General features: G+C 36.7%; 1 protein-coding gene across 3 annotated transcripts in view; it reads left to right on the top strand.

Moving 5' to 3' along the window:
* The window catches only part of SCAPER (S-phase cyclin A associated protein in the ER), a 537,506-nt gene that overhangs the window by 172,231 nt on the left and 348,008 nt on the right, over positions 1-17,267 (top strand). For all 3 annotated transcript variants that reach the window (XM_032267297.1, XM_032267296.1, XM_032267298.1), the window contains 3 exons: positions 3,994-4,075; positions 5,528-5,680; positions 6,545-6,652. In XM_032267297.1, the coding sequence (XP_032123188.1) occupies positions 3,994-4,075; positions 5,528-5,680; positions 6,545-6,652 (343 nt within the window). The remainder of the gene's footprint in view (positions 1-3,993; positions 4,076-5,527; positions 5,681-6,544; positions 6,653-17,267) is intronic.

A 17,267-nucleotide genomic window follows, 5' to 3' on the forward strand; every position in this document is an offset into this window, starting at 1 on the left:
CTATGTATGATCTTTGCTGTAGATTTTTGACAAATTCTCTTTATTAGATTGAAGAAGTTTTCTTCTATTTCTAGTTTGTTGAGAGTTTTTAACGTGGACTTTGAATTTGGTGAAATTCTTTTTGTGCGTCTATTAAGATGACTGGTTTTATTCTTTATTAATATGGTATATTATATTAATTTTTGGATATTAAAATAACCTTTGATTCCTGGATTAATTCCTGATTTGTCATGATATGTAATAGCTTTTATATGTTGATGGCTTCTTGCCAAGGGCATGTTCATGAGGGCCATTTATCTGTAGTTTTCTTGTGATATTTTCATCTGGCTTTTGTGTTATGGTGATTCTGACCTTACAGAATGTGAGAAGCATTCTTTCCTGCTCGATTTGAGAAAACATTTGCATAGGATTGGTATTATTTCTTTCTAAATGTTTGGGTGAATTTACCAGTGAAGACATCAGGGCTTGGGTTTTTCTTTGTGGGAAGATTTTAAATTACCAATTAAGTTTTTTTTCCCCTTGTTTTGGTCTATTGAGATTTTTCTATCTCTTCTAGAGTTGGCTTTGATAATTTGTGTCTTCCTAGGAATTTGTCTTTTTCATCTTAAGTGAGCTAACTTATTATTATAAATTTGTTTGTAATTGTTTTATAAGTATTTTGAGTGTGATTTATAGTAGTATCCCACTTCTTTTATTTTTTTGAGACAGAGTCTCATTCTGTTGCCCAGGCTAGAGTGCCATGGCACCATCTTGGCTCACTGCAACCTCCATCTTTCAGGTTCAAGCGATTCTCATGCCTCAGCCTTCCAAGTAGCTGGGACTGCAGGCATGTATGCCACCACACCTAGCTGATTTTTGTATTTTTAGTAGAGATGGGGTTTCACCATGTTGGCCCAGGCTGGTCTCAATCTCCTGACCTGAAGTGATCTGCCCTCCTCAGCCTCCCAAAGTGTTGGGATTGCAGGCGTGAGCCACTGCTCCTGGCCAGCCTCCTCTTTCATTCTTAATTTTGGTAATTTATGTCACTTTTTTATTAGTCTAGCTAATGGTTTATGTATTTTGTCAATCTTTCCAAATAACTAACTTTAGGTTTTATTGCATTTCTATATTGTGGTTCTGTTTTTTGCTTCATTGACGTCTGCTTTGATGTTTATTATTAATTTCCTTCTGCTTACTTTGGGTTTGATTAGCTTTGCCTTCTTTTCTTTATGAGGTTGAAGCTTAGTTGATTGATTTTAAAATACTTTTACATTTATGTATTTAATTTTTTTTCTTTTTTGTGTTTTTTCTTGTTTTTTCCCACCCCACCCTCCCTGCATTTCTAATATAAACATTTAAAGGTATACCGTTTTTTAAAGCATACCTTTAAGTACATCTTATCAATTTTGATATACTGTATTTTTATTTCCATTCAAGATACAGTTCTCTCTCTGTATCTGGAGGTTCTGCATGTGGATTCAGTCAACCATGGGTCAAGAATATTCGGGAAGGCAACACCCCAAAAATGAAAGAATAATATAAATACAAAAATACAATATAGTAACTAGGTATATAACATTCATATTGTATTTGGATTATAAGTAATCTAGGTGTGATTTAAAATATGTGGGAGAATGTTCATAGGTTATATGCAAATACTGTACCATTTTTTAATAAGGGACTTGAACATCCTCAGATTTTGGTATTCAGGGTAGGAGGATGTCTTGGAACCAATCCTCCTTGGATACTGACGGACAACTGTATTTTGTAATATTTCTTACTTGATTCATGGGTTATTTAGAAGCATGTTACTTGTTCCTGTTGTTAATCTATAATGCAATCATTAGTGATTGGAGAATCTACTTTGTATGATTTCATTGCTTTTACATTTATTGAGATATACTTTATATCTTTGGATGTGGACATTACTAGATGTTCCTTATGTTCTTGGAAAGTGTGTGCATTCTGTTGTTGTTGGATGGAATGTTCTCTAAATGTCAGTTAGGTAAAAGCAATTGATACCATTGTCTGGTCTTCTGTATGCTGGCTTATTTTCTCTGTAGTTCTGTAAATTCTTGAGACAGGATTATCAAAATCTCCAAGTGTAAGTTGAACTGTGTATTTCTTTTTTTTAGTTGTGACATTTTGGCTTCATGTATTTTGGTGTACTGTTATTTGCACATAGTTTATAATTGTTCTGCCTCACTGAGGTACTGAATCATTAAAAAATGTTCTTTTTTAGCTTTTAAAAAATATCTTAGTGTCAATTGTCTCTGTTGTAAATATAGTCATATGTACTATTTACACGGTATATCTTCTGTCCCTATACTTTCATACTTTTTGTGTTTTTGTATCTCAGATCTGTCTCTTGTAGACTGTATATAGTTGGGTTTTGCTTTTCTATCTGGCTTGCTAATTCCTGTCTTTTGATTGGAATATTTAGTCCATTCTCATTTGATGTAATTATTGATATGACTGAATTTATGTCTGCCATTTTGATATTTGTTTTCTATATGTCTCGTGTTTTTTGTTCTCCTTTACCATTTTTTAAATTAAACCAACACTCTTTGTTGTATTATTTTATTTTCTTCATTGCTTTTTTAAAACTATATTATTTCAGTTACTTGTTTCATAGTTGCTTTTTGGATTATAGTATTTATCTTGACTTACATTCTACTTCAGAATAAAACTAAATGAATTTTGTTAAAATAGAACAACTTTGTACCAGAGTTCTATGTCCTCTTCCCCTTGTGTTACTATTTTCACGTATCTTACATATATATGTTATAAATGAAACAATGCAGTCTTATAATTATTTTATACAGTCCTATATTTTTAAAAGATCTAGGAGAATAAAAGAGAAAATATATTTATTACATTTCTTGTGTGTGTGTGTACCAACAGTTTGCTTCTTTTAAAAAATTTTTTTTACTTTTTAAAAATTTATTATACTTTAAGCTCTGGGATACATGAAGGGAGCAGTATGTAAAGCTGGCCATGCATGCTGTATGAGTTTGTGTTGAACAATGAGAACATATGGGCACAGGGAGGGGAACATAACACACTGGTGTATTGGGGAGCTAGGGGCTAGGGGAGGTACAGCTGGGAGCGGGGAGGTTCAGGAGGGATAACACTGGGAGAAATGGCTGATGTCAGTGATGGTGGGGGATGGAGACAGCAAACCACCATGGCATGTGTGTACCAATGCAACAATCCTGCAAGATCTACGTATGTACCCCAGAACTTAAAGTACAATAATACAAAAAAAAAAAGTCGAAGGATGCTACTTGTCTCATCATTTCAGTAGGTAGATTTTCACTTAAACTTTCTGTTTTCAGTATATTATCTCACCTTCAATTTGCCTTCTGTCTTGAATGCAGGTCTTTTTGTTCAGCCCCTCTAGGGTGTAATCTCTTCATCTTTTGCCAGAGGGGTTGATTTGGAGACTTGCTGTTTTTTAAGGCTTTCCCAGTCTGGCTATTTTTATCCTCAACCTTTATCCCTTCCTTTATAAGTGAATAGTTTATTCAGTTTCTGAGCTTTTATGAAATTTTGCTAGTAGAATTACCTTGTTTATTAGTTTCCCTCTGAAAGCTTAGATCTCAGTTTTCTTGGGATTGCTTCTTAGTTTTAGAAATATTGATGTCCATTTTCTGTGTTTATTTCCTCTTCTACTTTGTCTTTGTGAGTTTATGCCTTTTTTATTCCTTTCTTGTGTTTTTAATTGAGTTTTTGGAAGGCAATAGAGATAAATATAGTTTTCAACCTGCCATCTTTAAATGAGAGTCTTTGAGCTAATATGTAAACCCATTTCATAACTGATAATCTCTATTGTTTCCCAGACTTTTAATTAGCAATATATCTAAGACTTAGTAGGCACTCTTAAATATGTATATATATATTTAAATAACCTTTTTGACTGTATAAGCCTATGTGTCCTAACTGTATTTTTGAACCTCATGAAATTTGTTACTTTAAGCAGTTGAGTTTATAATTTTTACTGTCTTCTTACAGAGATAGGGAAGAACGATTGGCAGCACTCACAGCCGCTCAACAAGAAGCTATGGAAGAGCTACAGAAAAAAATTCAGCTCAAGGTAAGGATATTACGTATTTTTAATTTGAAATTTTAGAGCTTACAGTGGAACATGAGATCAAAATTTTATAGAACAAAAATGGAATTAATTTGTATTCTTAATCTTTGCACAACAAAGCTTATATGATTTGCATATGACCATTTCTAATTCAATATCTGGAAACTAAGTTTACTTGATATGGTAGAGCCATTGAGAAAAAAAAATTAAAGGAAGTTTAACATTTCCTGTTCTCACGAAGCAATTTATTAATGACTTGAAGGCATTAATGATAGACCTTTTATATTCATAGGTTTTCATAACTCAAAAGTAAATTAAAAGATGTTTCTTATAATTTGCTTCACTTGATTTCAGTGCTTATGAATTGCATAATTGTAGCTTGGGAGGTTGTGATAAACTGATATTTTCTAGAAAATTTTCAGCATTACTACAACCTGTAGGGAGTCTCTAATAGTATGAATGTTTTATATCATATCACAGTTATTTACATGCTGGCTCCTCACAGGGATAGTAAAAGCCTTAAGGTAGAAGACCATATTTTACTCTTTGTATACTTCTAGAAATTTATCATTCATTTAAATTTATTGTAGCAAATATTTATTGAGCCTTGTGGTAAGCAGGGGAATGCAGAGATAAGTTAAGGCATGGCTCTGAATTTTAAGAAACTCTTCATGTAGTTGAGATTCAGATGCTAAGTACATAACCTCCACAAAGATAGAGGCATACATGAAATGCTGTGAAAGCACAGATGAGGACACTTAAAACATGAGGAGTATCAGAGGTCAGGGAAGTGATTTTAAAGAACAGTTCCTGAGCTAGGTCTTGAAAGGAGGTTGAGTAAAATGGATAGGTAGGTGGGATGCCATCCTAGCCATGTGAAGTAGATGAGCATAAGGACAAAGGTCTGAAATAGTGTTTTTGCCCCCAGGATTGTCACTGGAGATATAAAAATGGAGTAGGTTTATAATTTTGGTCATGATGGGCTTTGCCTGCTTTGTGGATAAGCATGTGATTTACCTATAGGTTAATATTTCCCATGGTGGGTTCCAGGAAGTGGTTCTCAAAAATATGTTGTTGGCAAATAATTTGTAAGGTGATGCTTACTAAAAGCTAGGAGTATTGAGTCATGATCACAGTGACCTACTGGAGGCTCTGTAAAGTTCTGTGTTAAAAACCTGTTTAGCTTCAGCTTATTGTTTTCCAAATGTATTTGACCATGGAACCTGTTCTGCAAAACACCTATTAATATCTCCTGGAGCACACTTTAATAAACATTACTGTTCATGTGGGTGATATTAAAGGGCTTTGTGTAAAGCTTTGTCTTCAGTGTGTAAGTTGACATAGAAATGACACTCTCTTATTATTTTTGAAGTTTTAATGGAAATATTATTTTTCTGAGTTCTCACCATATTTTGAATGATTTTTGAAATTCTTGCACTTTGACTTCATCTATAGCATGATGAAAGTATTCGAAGGCACATGGAACAGATTGAACAAAGAAAAGAAAAAGCTGCTGAGCTAAGCAGTGGGCGACATGCAAATACTGATTATGCCCCCAAACTGACCCCATATGAAAGAAAGAAGCAGTGTTCTCTCTGCAATGTCCTGGTAGGTTGTTATTATCAATATGATAATGATATAATTTACTACCATAAAGTTTATGAAACCATGGAAATTTATTCTTCCAGTCTTTTAAAACTCATGCTAAGGCAGGCCAGGTATGGCGGCTCATGGCTGTAATCTCAGCACTTTGGGAGACCGAAGTGGGCAGATCACTTGAGGCCAGGAGTTCGAAACCAGCCTCGCCAACATGGCAAAACCTCGTCTCTTCTAAAAATACAAAAAAAATTAGCTGGGCATGGTGGCGCGTGCCTGTAATCCCAGCTACTCAGGAGACTGAGGCATGAGAATCCTTTTAACCCCGGAGGCAGAGGTTGCAGTGAACCAAGATTGCACCACTGCACTCCAGCCTGGGCGACAAAGCAAGACTCTGTTTCAAAAAAATAAAATAAAACTCATGCTAAGGCATCTGCTGAGTGACATGAATTTCTTTCATGATTCTGAATGAAAAGTGGTACAAACACCAGCATTTTGAAATAGTACTACAACGTGCTAGAGGATGCAGTTACTATTAAAATGGATGATTGCTTGCTTAATGTGATAGCCCAAGTCAGTATTTTTGGGGTACTAGATCTAAAAAAAAAAAAAGAAAGTAACATTTTTACTGCTGAGACTTGAAACTTCAAACTTAGAGGAAATAATTTCCTATTAGGGTGGCTATAACATGCCTTTTTTTTTTTTTTAAACCATTTGTCTTCTAGAGGATTCTCAGAATTATGTTCTGAGACTATTTTTAAGGCTAATATGTAAATGCTAGAGTGATTTCAACTCATGTATACTGGATTAAATGTGTAATATTTACAATTCATGTAATGTTAAATTGATTACATTGCTTTGATTTTATGCTTTTAGATCTCTTCAGAGGTATATCTTTTTAGCCATATTAAAGGGAGAAAACACCAGCAAGCTGTGAGAGAGAATAGCAGCATCCAGGGGCGTGAACTTTCAGATGAAGAAGTGGTAAACTTTATTTTTGTTCATTTACAGTTGTTTATTGAGTACCCAATATGTGCTGTTTTATTATAAAGAGTTCCATGTTTTGTATTTATTTCTATGATTATTTAAAACTATATTTAGCACTTAATAGCTACTACAATATAGTCTACAAATGTCTTATTGTTTTAGTATGCATATTAATTTAACAAGAAATATAGAAACAAAAATTTAATACTGTTATTTACATAATTTCAATTTAAGGAAAGGTTATAGTATATTGATATTTTAATAATGCAGGAAAATAATTACTCAATGGCATACCAGGCTTCTTGGAAAACAGTTAACCATGGAAATTTCACTTAAGAGGATAATTTTGGATCAGTATACCATTGAGAAGCTTTTGGAAATTCATTATTCCTTCTTACATAATCATTGTCAACATGGAATTTAGATTTGTATAAATATGTATATGAATATTTTTCATTTAACTTTTTTTTTAAAAACTTGATGACATAGCTAGATAATCTACTAATTTGTTGTCCTATTATAGTAGATTTCCAACACTACTCAAGAATAGGAAATTTGCATTTTTGCATCATCATTTAGTCTTGCCTGTTCTTGAATTTCGTGTGAGTGGTATTATACAGTATGTACTCTTTTGTGTCTGACTTCTTGCATTGATGCTTAATTCTGTGAAACTGATACCTATTATTTATATGAAGCTGTACTTACTTTTCCTAGTGTTATGTCAGTGGCCTCCTATGTACCATCATAAGAACACATCTGTAGTTCAGTAATATTTGGTTTAGTGACTTGTTGAAAGAAGGGAAAACAGGAAAAGCCAAGATGGCTGACTAGATGCAGCCAGGAAGAGCGCCTCCCACCGAGATAAGAGACCACCAAGAAGGCTGGCACATTCCGAGCAGATCTTCCTAAGGAAGGCATTGAGAGTAGAGGGAGGGAGGGCACACCCTGGGCTGAAGCTGGAGGAGAAAGCTGGTTACCCTGTCTGGCTTTGCAGAGCGCCGGGACTCTCCTGAGGAAGAGGCAGTTAACTAAGTGAGGAGTGGCCCACTTTCACCACAGACCTCTGGAATCCTAGCTGCAGGAGACCTCATGACCCCCATGGACATTTGAGCTGACAGGGAGAATTGCTCAGAGAGGTGGCAGGGATGGGACTCAGCTTGTGAAGAGCCCAGAGGGTTTGACACAAGAAGAGCTTCTGTGGCGGGCAGCCAGAGATGTCCAACCCCCAAGTCTCCCTGTGTTCCTCTAGGTGGCTTTGGCCATTGTTGTCTGTCAGACCTGCATGCAGCAGGGCTATCTTGACAATGGGACAGGGCCAGTATAATCTGAGTACCCGGATCTGATCTCCCAGCGTCCCTGCTTGGCTGCGCCTTCTTGCAGTGCAGCCTTGGATGCCCAAACTTGGTGCTTCCAGGCAGCTGCTACTATAGCTCCTGCCCCAGGAGACCCAGCCTGACCATTGGAGAGCTTCTGCAGTTGGGCCCCTGCTGGCACGCAACTGCCCACAGCCTCTCCCTACCACTTTGTGGCAGCTGCATGGACTCTGCCACCCTGCTTCTAACTGGTGCAGGTGTGGACTGTGTTGCCACTGCCCTACCACCGCCGGCTGAATACATGTTGTCACACTCTGCCAGCTGCAACTACATGCACACGGAACCTGCCATGCTAGCCTGTGCACTTGGACCTGTTACCACTGTGCTAATGAAGTGATTTTGCCAGCACCTCCCATTGAAGTGTTGCTGCCAATGGACCAGGAACACCTTGGCCACTCCAGTGCAGCAAGTGCTTAACCTTAAGCTGCCAAAGAGGAAAGCCGTGAACCTGGTCTCAGCCCCCAAGGGCATGTAGCCCAGCACTGCTGAAATCATCCAGAAACAATGCCAGTCCACTGAACGCAGTGTATGGTGTATGCTGCAGTCAAACCCTCAAAGGCATCAAAGAATATGAAAACAAAATGCCCCATCCAAAGAACAGTAATTTCAAAGATGAAAGGAACATCCCTTCATGTTAAAAACCCTCAACAAACTAGAAATTGAAGGAACATAGCTGAAAATAATAAGAGCCATCTATGACAGACCCACAGCCAACATCATACTGGAGGGGCAAAAGCTAGAAGCATTCCCCTTGAGAACTGGAATGAGACGAGGATGCCCACTCTCACCACTCCTATTCAACATAGTATTGTAAGACCTAGCCAGAGCAGTAGGGCAGGAGAAAGGATCAGAGGCATTCAAGTAGGAAAAGAGAATGTGAAACTGTCTCTCTTTGCAGATTATATAATTCTATACCTGGAAACCCCCAAAAGGTCTGCTGAAAATCTCCTAGATCTGATAAATAACTTCAGTAAAGTTTCAGGACACAAAATGAATGTATATAAGTCAGTAGCATTTCTACACAGCAACAACGTCAAAGCTGAGAGCCAAGTCAAGAACTCAGTCCCATTCAAAATAGCTACAAAAATAATAAAACACCTAGGAATACAGCTAAATAGGGAGGTGGAAGATCTTTATAGATGAGAATTACAAAACTGCTCAAAGATAACAGAGATAACACAAATGCAAAGATGTTCCACCCTCATGGATAGGAAGAGTCAGTATTGTTAAGACAACCGTATGGCCTAAAGCAATTTATAGATTCAGTGCTATTCCTATCAAACTACCAATGACATTCTTCTCAGAATTAGAGAAAAACTATTCTAAAATTTATATGGAACAACAACAACAAAATAGGCCCGGTAGCCATAGCAATCCTAAGCAAAAAGGAGAAAGCCGATATGCATCACATTATCCAACTTCAAACTATGCTACAGGGCTGCAGTAACAAAAACGGCATGGTACTGGTACAAAAACAGACACATAGACCAGTAGAGCAAGTTAGAGAACCCAGAAGTAAAACCACAAAACCATCTGATTTTCAACAAAGTTGATAACAATAAGCAATGAGTAAAGGATTTCCTATTCAATTAATGGTGCTAAGATAACTTGCTAGCCATATGCAGAAGATTGAAACTGGACCCCTCCTTTCATCATACACAAAAGTCAACTCAAAATGGATTGAAGACTTCAATGTAAAACTTCAAACTATAAAAGCCCTGGAAGATAACCTAGGGAATACCATTCTGGAAATAGGACCTGGCAAAGATTTCATGATGAAGATGCCAAAAGCAATTGCAACAAAACCAAAAATTGACAGATGGGACCTAATTAAACTAAAGAGCTTCTGCACAACAAAAGAAGCTATCATTAGAGCAAAGAGGCAACCTTCAGAGTGGGGAAAAATTTTTGCCATCCATCTGTCTGACAAAGGCCTAATATCCAGAATCTATAAGGAACTTAAATTTATAGGAAAAAAACCCAGCACCCCCATTAAAAAGTGGGCAAAGGACAAGAACAGGCACTTCTCAAAAAAAGCCATACAGGTAGCCAGCAGTCATATGAAAAAATGCTCAACATCACTAATCATTAGAAAAATGCAAATGAAAACCACAATGAGATATTATCTAACACCAGTCAGAATGGCTTATTAAAAAGTGAAAAATGATCAGATGTTGGTGAGATTGCAGAAAAAAAGGAATGCTTCTGGTGGGAATGTAAATTAATTCCATCACTGTAGAAAGCAGTTTGGAGATTTCTCAACTTAAAATGGAACTACCTTTGCACCCAACAGTCCCTTTATGGGTACATACCCTAAAGAATATAATCTTTCTGCCAAAAAGACACGTGCACTCCTGTGTTGATTGCAGCACTATCCACAATAGCATAGACATGGAATCAACCTAGATACCCATTAGCAGTAGATTGGATAAATAAAATGTGGTACATATATACCATGGGATACTACAGTCATGAAAAGAATAAAATCCTGTCCTTTGCAGCAGCATGGTTGGAACTTGAGGCCATTATGCTAAGTGAATTAATTCAGAAACAAAACACCAAATACTGTATGTCCTTACTTATAAATGGTATCTAAACATTGACTACATATGGACACAAGGGAACAAGAGACACTGCAGCCTGCTTGTGGGTGAGGGTAGCAGGAAGGAAGCCTTGAAAAACTACCTATAGGGTACTATGTTCATTACCTGGGTGACAATGTAATCTGTGTACTAAACCCCTGTGACATGCAGTTTACCCATGTAACAAATCTGCACATGTAACCCCTGAACCTAAAAGTTAGAAAGAAAAAAAAAAAAAAAGGAAACACACACCATGAGGAGTTGTGGAACTTTTCAGTAAGAATGTATTTGAAAGGATTCATAGTATTTGGCTTGTGCCAAGTGCCCAGTGATTTTGGAGAAAGTTGAAGAAGTTGAGGCTTTGGTATGTATTGCATACTGTCAGGAAGGAAGATGTATTGGGCTGTTCTTGCATTGCTATAAAGAAATACCTGAGACCGGGTAATTTCTGAGAAAACAGATTTAATTGGCTTATGGTTCTGCAAGCTGTAGAGGAAGCATAGTAGCATCTACTTTTGGGGAGGCCTCAGGAAGCTTCTAGTCATGATGGAAGGCAAAGGGGAAGGAGATGTGTCACACGGTGGAAGCAGGGGCAAGACAGCAGAGAGAAGGAGGTGCCACATACTTTCAAATGACCAGATATCGCAAGAACTCATTCACTATCATGGGGACAGCATCATGTGGATGGTGCTAAACCATTCATAAGAAACCCACCCCTGATTCAGTCACCTCCTACGAGGCCCACCTTTTACACTGGGGATTACATTTCAACATGAGACTTGGGCAGGGACAAATATTCAAACTATATCAAAGGGAATTCTGTGGTTTGTTTCCTAATAAATTTTATCTAAGCAAGAGGAATTGAAGCAGCTGTTTTCACCTGGGTTTCTGGATATGACTAGTGTTTGGATGGGGGGGTGGTAAATTGCACACCTTTATTTTGCACTATTCTCCCATGCCAAAAATTGGCATAAACCCTGAAGGAAGTATCCAGAACGAATGTACGGCTAATTTTATGTGCTTCCCTTTTTTTAGGCATCATAGTCTTTCAAGTCCTGTCTGTGTTGGCATTTGTTCCATTCAAATAGTTACTTTGTGTATTTTGTGCAACTTTTGGCGTTTAGAAGATGAGTCCAGTACAAGCCAGTTCACGGTAGCTAGAATTAAAAGTCTTCAGGGTTTGAGCCCTGTATGTTGATGTTTGATATAATGCTTGACATACAGTTGTTGTTTATAAATGCTCATTTAGTTGAATTGAAATGGAAAGTTTATATAGAGTGGCTTGAAGGCATCATCAGAGTAGACCTCTCAATTTCACCTTTGTAAATTCTAGGTACTTTTAATACAAGTGAAATGAACATGGAACTAATAATCTAGTTTACCTCAAATAATTTTCTGCCTTTTACTCATATTGTATGAATATTTTAAGACGGAATAGTATGGAGTTTTTTATTACTTAAATCTTTCATGATTACCCCTGTTTTCTACTTGAGTTTCCTGTTTAGAACTACAGTCATGTATTTGTGTATTCTACTTTGAAAAAAATCCTTAATTGCTTCAATTACTTGTAGTAATTTCCATTGTAAAGTATATTCTTTCCTTTATAAAAATTATTTGGGGCCAGGCACGGTGGCTCATGCCTGTAATCCCAGCCCTTTGGGAAGTCGAGGCAAGTAGATCACCTGTCGGCCAGGAGACCACTCTGGCCAACTTGGTGAAACCCCGTCTCTACTAAAAATACAAAAATTAGCCAGGTGTGGTGGCGTGCACCTGTAATCTGAGCTACTTGCAGGGCTGAGGCAGGAGAATTGCTGAACCTCGGAGGCGGAGGTTGCAGTGAGCTGAGGTTGTGCCATTGCACTCCAGCATGGGTGATAAGAGCAAAACTCTGTCACACACACAAAAAAACATGTGTAATTAATTTCCCTTAATAAAACAACTTAAAATATTATTTATATTTATAACAAAATACTTAATTTTTCGGTGATATGGTATTATGTGCACTAAAATATAAATTTCACCCATTTTTATTTCAATGAGAAAAGGTTAGAAGGAAATAATAGGATTCATGCACTTCGGAAGAAAAATGTGCAATATTGTCTGATTTTTGTAGCCATCATAGCAGTCTGACGTTTAGCCATTATGGTTTGAGATTTGATTGATGTGTTCATTTTGTGTACTGTGTCAATTTGAAGGAATTAAATTTTCTTAAAGTTCTTAGTTAATTCATGTTGTTATTCTTGATTATAGCCTCTTCGTCCTGAAAACAAGTGTACAATATAGTGTATGAATTATGTGATATGGAAAGGCTATTTTCTATTATTCTCATGGAAGTTTTATTTTTTAATCAATGGGGTATCTATAGTAAACATACTTGTTCTACTTAAAGTTATTACTTGTCAGCTATGATGTCTTTATATTATATACACCTTGTCTATGACCTTTCTTCTTTGACATATAAGATTTTATTTATATTACCTCTGACCTAATAAAATTGTACCTTTGACTTTATGAACTTAGCATCTCAGATAACTTACTATTGATCTTTGACACATTTTGCTTTAAGCCCGTTAAACATAATAGGTAGATGCTGAGTAAGAAAGCTTTATTGTTTTGTGTTCTTATTGTAATTTGACTGGGCACTTTTTCTAATGTTTCTTGAGACTTAACAAAAGGAACTATATTTGAAGTATGTTTGATTTTTTTTTTTCCCTCATTCATCTTAGAATTCAAATGATTAAAAAATTGGTTTTTAAAGGTCAAAAATGAGTACTAATTTTAAATACATTCTAAAATTTAACTTTTTACATGCATTGCTAAAGAAATCAATAAAGTATTATTTTTAGTACTTGAAATTTTTGTGGTCCTGTTTTCAAACTAAAGAAGCTGTTGGTATTTTTGGTAGAAGTTGCTTGAAGTACATGTAATTGCATATGTAGAATGAATATAAAAAGGTTTTTTTTTTTTTTTCATTTTTAATCAATGTATTTCAGTGTTTGTGAGATTCATTAGCTTTAAAAGCATGTAAATTGCATAAATTCTGTCTGTTACCCTGTATACTTAAAGAAAAAAATAATAAGTTAATTTTCATTTGATTCCTGAAAGGTATAAATAGGGCCTTCATGAAGGATCTTAAGTTAACTATAATTTATTGGATGTTTACAGCCACATGTGATTTTATAAATAACATTATTAACTTCCATGGGCAATATAATCCAGTTAGGTGATTGAAGAGAAAATAAATTTTAAATTAGGAAAATAAAGAAATTTTAAATTAGCAAAATCATAAAGACATCACTGTATTTAATAAAATGTAAGCTGACTGTTTTGGCCAGGGTTTGCCTGGCATTGAGATAGAAAGAAGAAGTGACGAGATAGTTCCCAGAATTATGATAGTCTGGGAAAAGAAAAGATAATTCCTTATAGACTCATTTATTTCCTCACCTTGGTTGCCTTTGTAGAAAAAATATTCACTGTCTTTTTATAATCATATTATGAAACATCTTATTTGCCTTTCAACAGGAAATCCAGTCAAATTTACAAACTAGAAGTAATTTAAAATAAATCCTGTTTTCTTTTTTGTTTTTTTTTTTTAACCATCTAATACCTCAGTAGGGTTAGTAAGTTTAAGACAATTTGAGAAATGATTTTAAAACATATTACCCTTTCTTTAAAGGCATAGCTTCCATTGACTTGATTTTCTCCTTAATAGTATGAGAAAAATTGTGTGTGTGTGTGTGTGTGTGAAAATGTATATGCATTCAGTATATAATGTACACACGTATATGGCTAATTATATATATTCTAAGTTTTCACACAGTAACTTGGATGTGCAGAGAATATGTGGCTCTATATCTGTGGCTGATTTATTGATCTTTATTTAGTTCAAGGAAAATTTTTAGCTTCTACTTATTAGTTCAAGGAAAAAGATTTAAACAGTTTTTTTTTTTTTTTTTTTTTTTGAGATGGAGTCTTGCTCTGTCACCCTGGCTGGAGTGCAATGGTGCGATGTCAGCTCACTGCAGCCTCCACCTCCCAGGTTCAAGCAATTCTCCTGTCTCAGCCTCCCAAGTAGCTGGGACTACAGGTGCCTGCCACCACGCCTGGCTAATTTTTGTATTTTTTAGTAGAGACAAGGTTTCATTTTGTTGGTCAGGCTGGTCTTGAACTCCTTACCTCAGGCGATCCATCCACCTTGGCCTCCCAAAGTGCTAGGATTTCAAGCATGAGCTACCTCGCCCGGCCAACAGTTTTTTGTTTTTGTTTTTAAAACCTTAGTTTGATCCAGTGACTTAAACAGTTTTCTTTAGTTAGAACCCAGCCTCTTTTGAGTAAAAATGTTCTTTCTCTATTATGGTGCTGAATGTGTCCTCCCAAAATTTATATGTTGAAGCCTGGATTCCAGATGTAATCATGTTTGGAAATGAGGACTTTGGGAGGTAATTAAGTCATAAGGGTGAAGCCCTCATGATCAGATTAGTGACTGTATAAGAAAGCCACCGGAGAGCTTGCCCTTTTTCTCTTGTTCCCTGCCATGTGACGATGCGCCAAGAAGGCATCCATGTGAGGAAAAGAGGAAAAGGGCCCTCACCAGAAACCAACTGTGCTGGCACCCTGATCTCAGACATTCAGTCTCATCAGAACTTTGAGAAATAAATGTTTGTGGTTTAAGCTACCTCATCTGTGGTATTCTATTACAGCTGCCCAAGCTGACCAAAAGAATTACATCCCTTGCTTAGTCCTTAAGGTAGAATGTGGCTTACATCAGACTGGTACCTGCCTGTGGCCAGTTAGAAACTGGGCTGCACAGCAGGAGGTTGGCAGTGGGCAAGTGAGCATACCACCTGAGTTCCACCTCCTATCAGGTGAGTGGCAGCATTAGATTTTCTTACAGGTGTGTGAACTCTATCGTGAACTGTGCGTGCAAGGTATTTAGGTTGCATACTCCTTATGAGAATCTCATGCCTTATGACGTCAGGTGGAATGGAACAGTTTCATCCTGAAACCGTCCCCGCTAACCTCCTGACCATCTGTGGAAAAATTGTCTTCCACGAAACTGGTTCTGGGTGCCAAAAATGTTGAGGACCACTGGTCTTACATGACCCCACAATGAGTAGGAAAACTTAGGATCTTGCTATGTCTTCTGTATTTTCTGATCTTTGGTGTGAATCCCTTGTTTACCTTTCCTCATTGCTCTGTTTACATATCTCAGAGTTTTTTTCCATAACCTTCATTTTTGGCCCCTGGCAGGCCTCCGTGCTTTTACCACAGGGTCCATATCACTTAGGAACTGAGAGCATCTTGGAAGAGCTGAACCAAAGGGCCCCTTCCTCACTACAGAGCATGACACCCCATAAGGTGCTAGGGAGTGCTGGAGAGAGTCTCTTTTGGCATTATTCCTACTTAGTTAACATACTTCTCTCTCCTGCTGTGTTAGTCAATTCTCACACTGCTATAAAGAGCCACCTTGGACTGGATAATTTATGAGAAAAAGAGGTTTAGTCAACTCACAGTTCTGCAAGCTGTTACAGGAAGCATGGCTGGGAGGCCTCAGGAAACTTACAATCGTGGTAGGGGAAGGGGAAACAAGCACATCTTACTGTGTGGAGCAGGAGAGAGTCAAGGGGGATGTGCTGCTCACTTTTAAACAATCAGATCTCGTGAAAAGTCACTATCATGAGAACAGCAAGGGGAAAATCCACCCCCATGATCCAATCACCTCCCACCAGGTCCCTCCCTGAACATTGGGAATTACAATTCGACATGAGATTTGGGTGGGGACACAGAGCCAAACCATATGAGGACGCAACTTATTTTTTTACTTTTCTCCTTCCATCACCAGAGTTTTTTGGTGGGAAAGAAATCAAATTTACTTTAAACTCTTTTCTCCTTACTCTTACCAAGTAACCAAGCCTTAATTAACTTTGGAAAAAGTAACATTTCTCACCCCCTACTCTGTGGAACTAAAGCTTTTCTCCTGCATACCATGGAGTAAATGCTTTAATTGGAATCCTCCAGCCTTGATCACTGATGTGCTAAAGGACAAGATAGATACGTTTAAGTCTCAGGATATTAATTTATGAGCCTTGGTTTACAAGTTTTGTTGGATATATCTGTTTTACATATCTAAAGTTGATTATTTTAGCATGCTTTTTACCTGGTATTCATAATTTGAAATATTCAGTTATATTTATCCATCATGCTGCTTCAATGCTATATGACCTTTTCACTTTCACTGCTAATAATTACAGTCATTTTTCCATGTTTTTTTTTTTCCTTTACATTCAGTTTTGGAGATATTATTAATCAGTGATTTAGGATCAGAAACATAAATTCAAATTTCTTATGGTTTTTGCAGTTCGTAGGCAGGGTGGCAAATGACAGCTATATGAAGTTTCTTTCTATGAATCTTAAACAGTTAGTTAAAACGCTAAAATAGGTAATAAATGCATCTTAGGAACTTAAAGTAGTTTAAACTTCTTTTCTTGACTCCTAGACAGCTCTCATAATACTGTTAAACTAACACAAATATGAAAAGCTGTTTCAACTGTGTTTCTCTGCACATATCCTTGGAACATATATACTATAATACGCTATTATTTTTAGTCTGCATTACTGTGGTTGCCTAATTTTATAGTGTACTTATAATAAAGTCTA

Source organism: Sapajus apella, unplaced genomic scaffold, assembly GCF_009761245.1.
Source record: "Sapajus apella isolate SASKATOON/1434 unplaced genomic scaffold, GSC_monkey_1.0 scaffold168, whole genome shotgun sequence".
Taxonomy (NCBI): domain Eukaryota; kingdom Metazoa; phylum Chordata; class Mammalia; order Primates; family Cebidae; genus Sapajus; species Sapajus apella.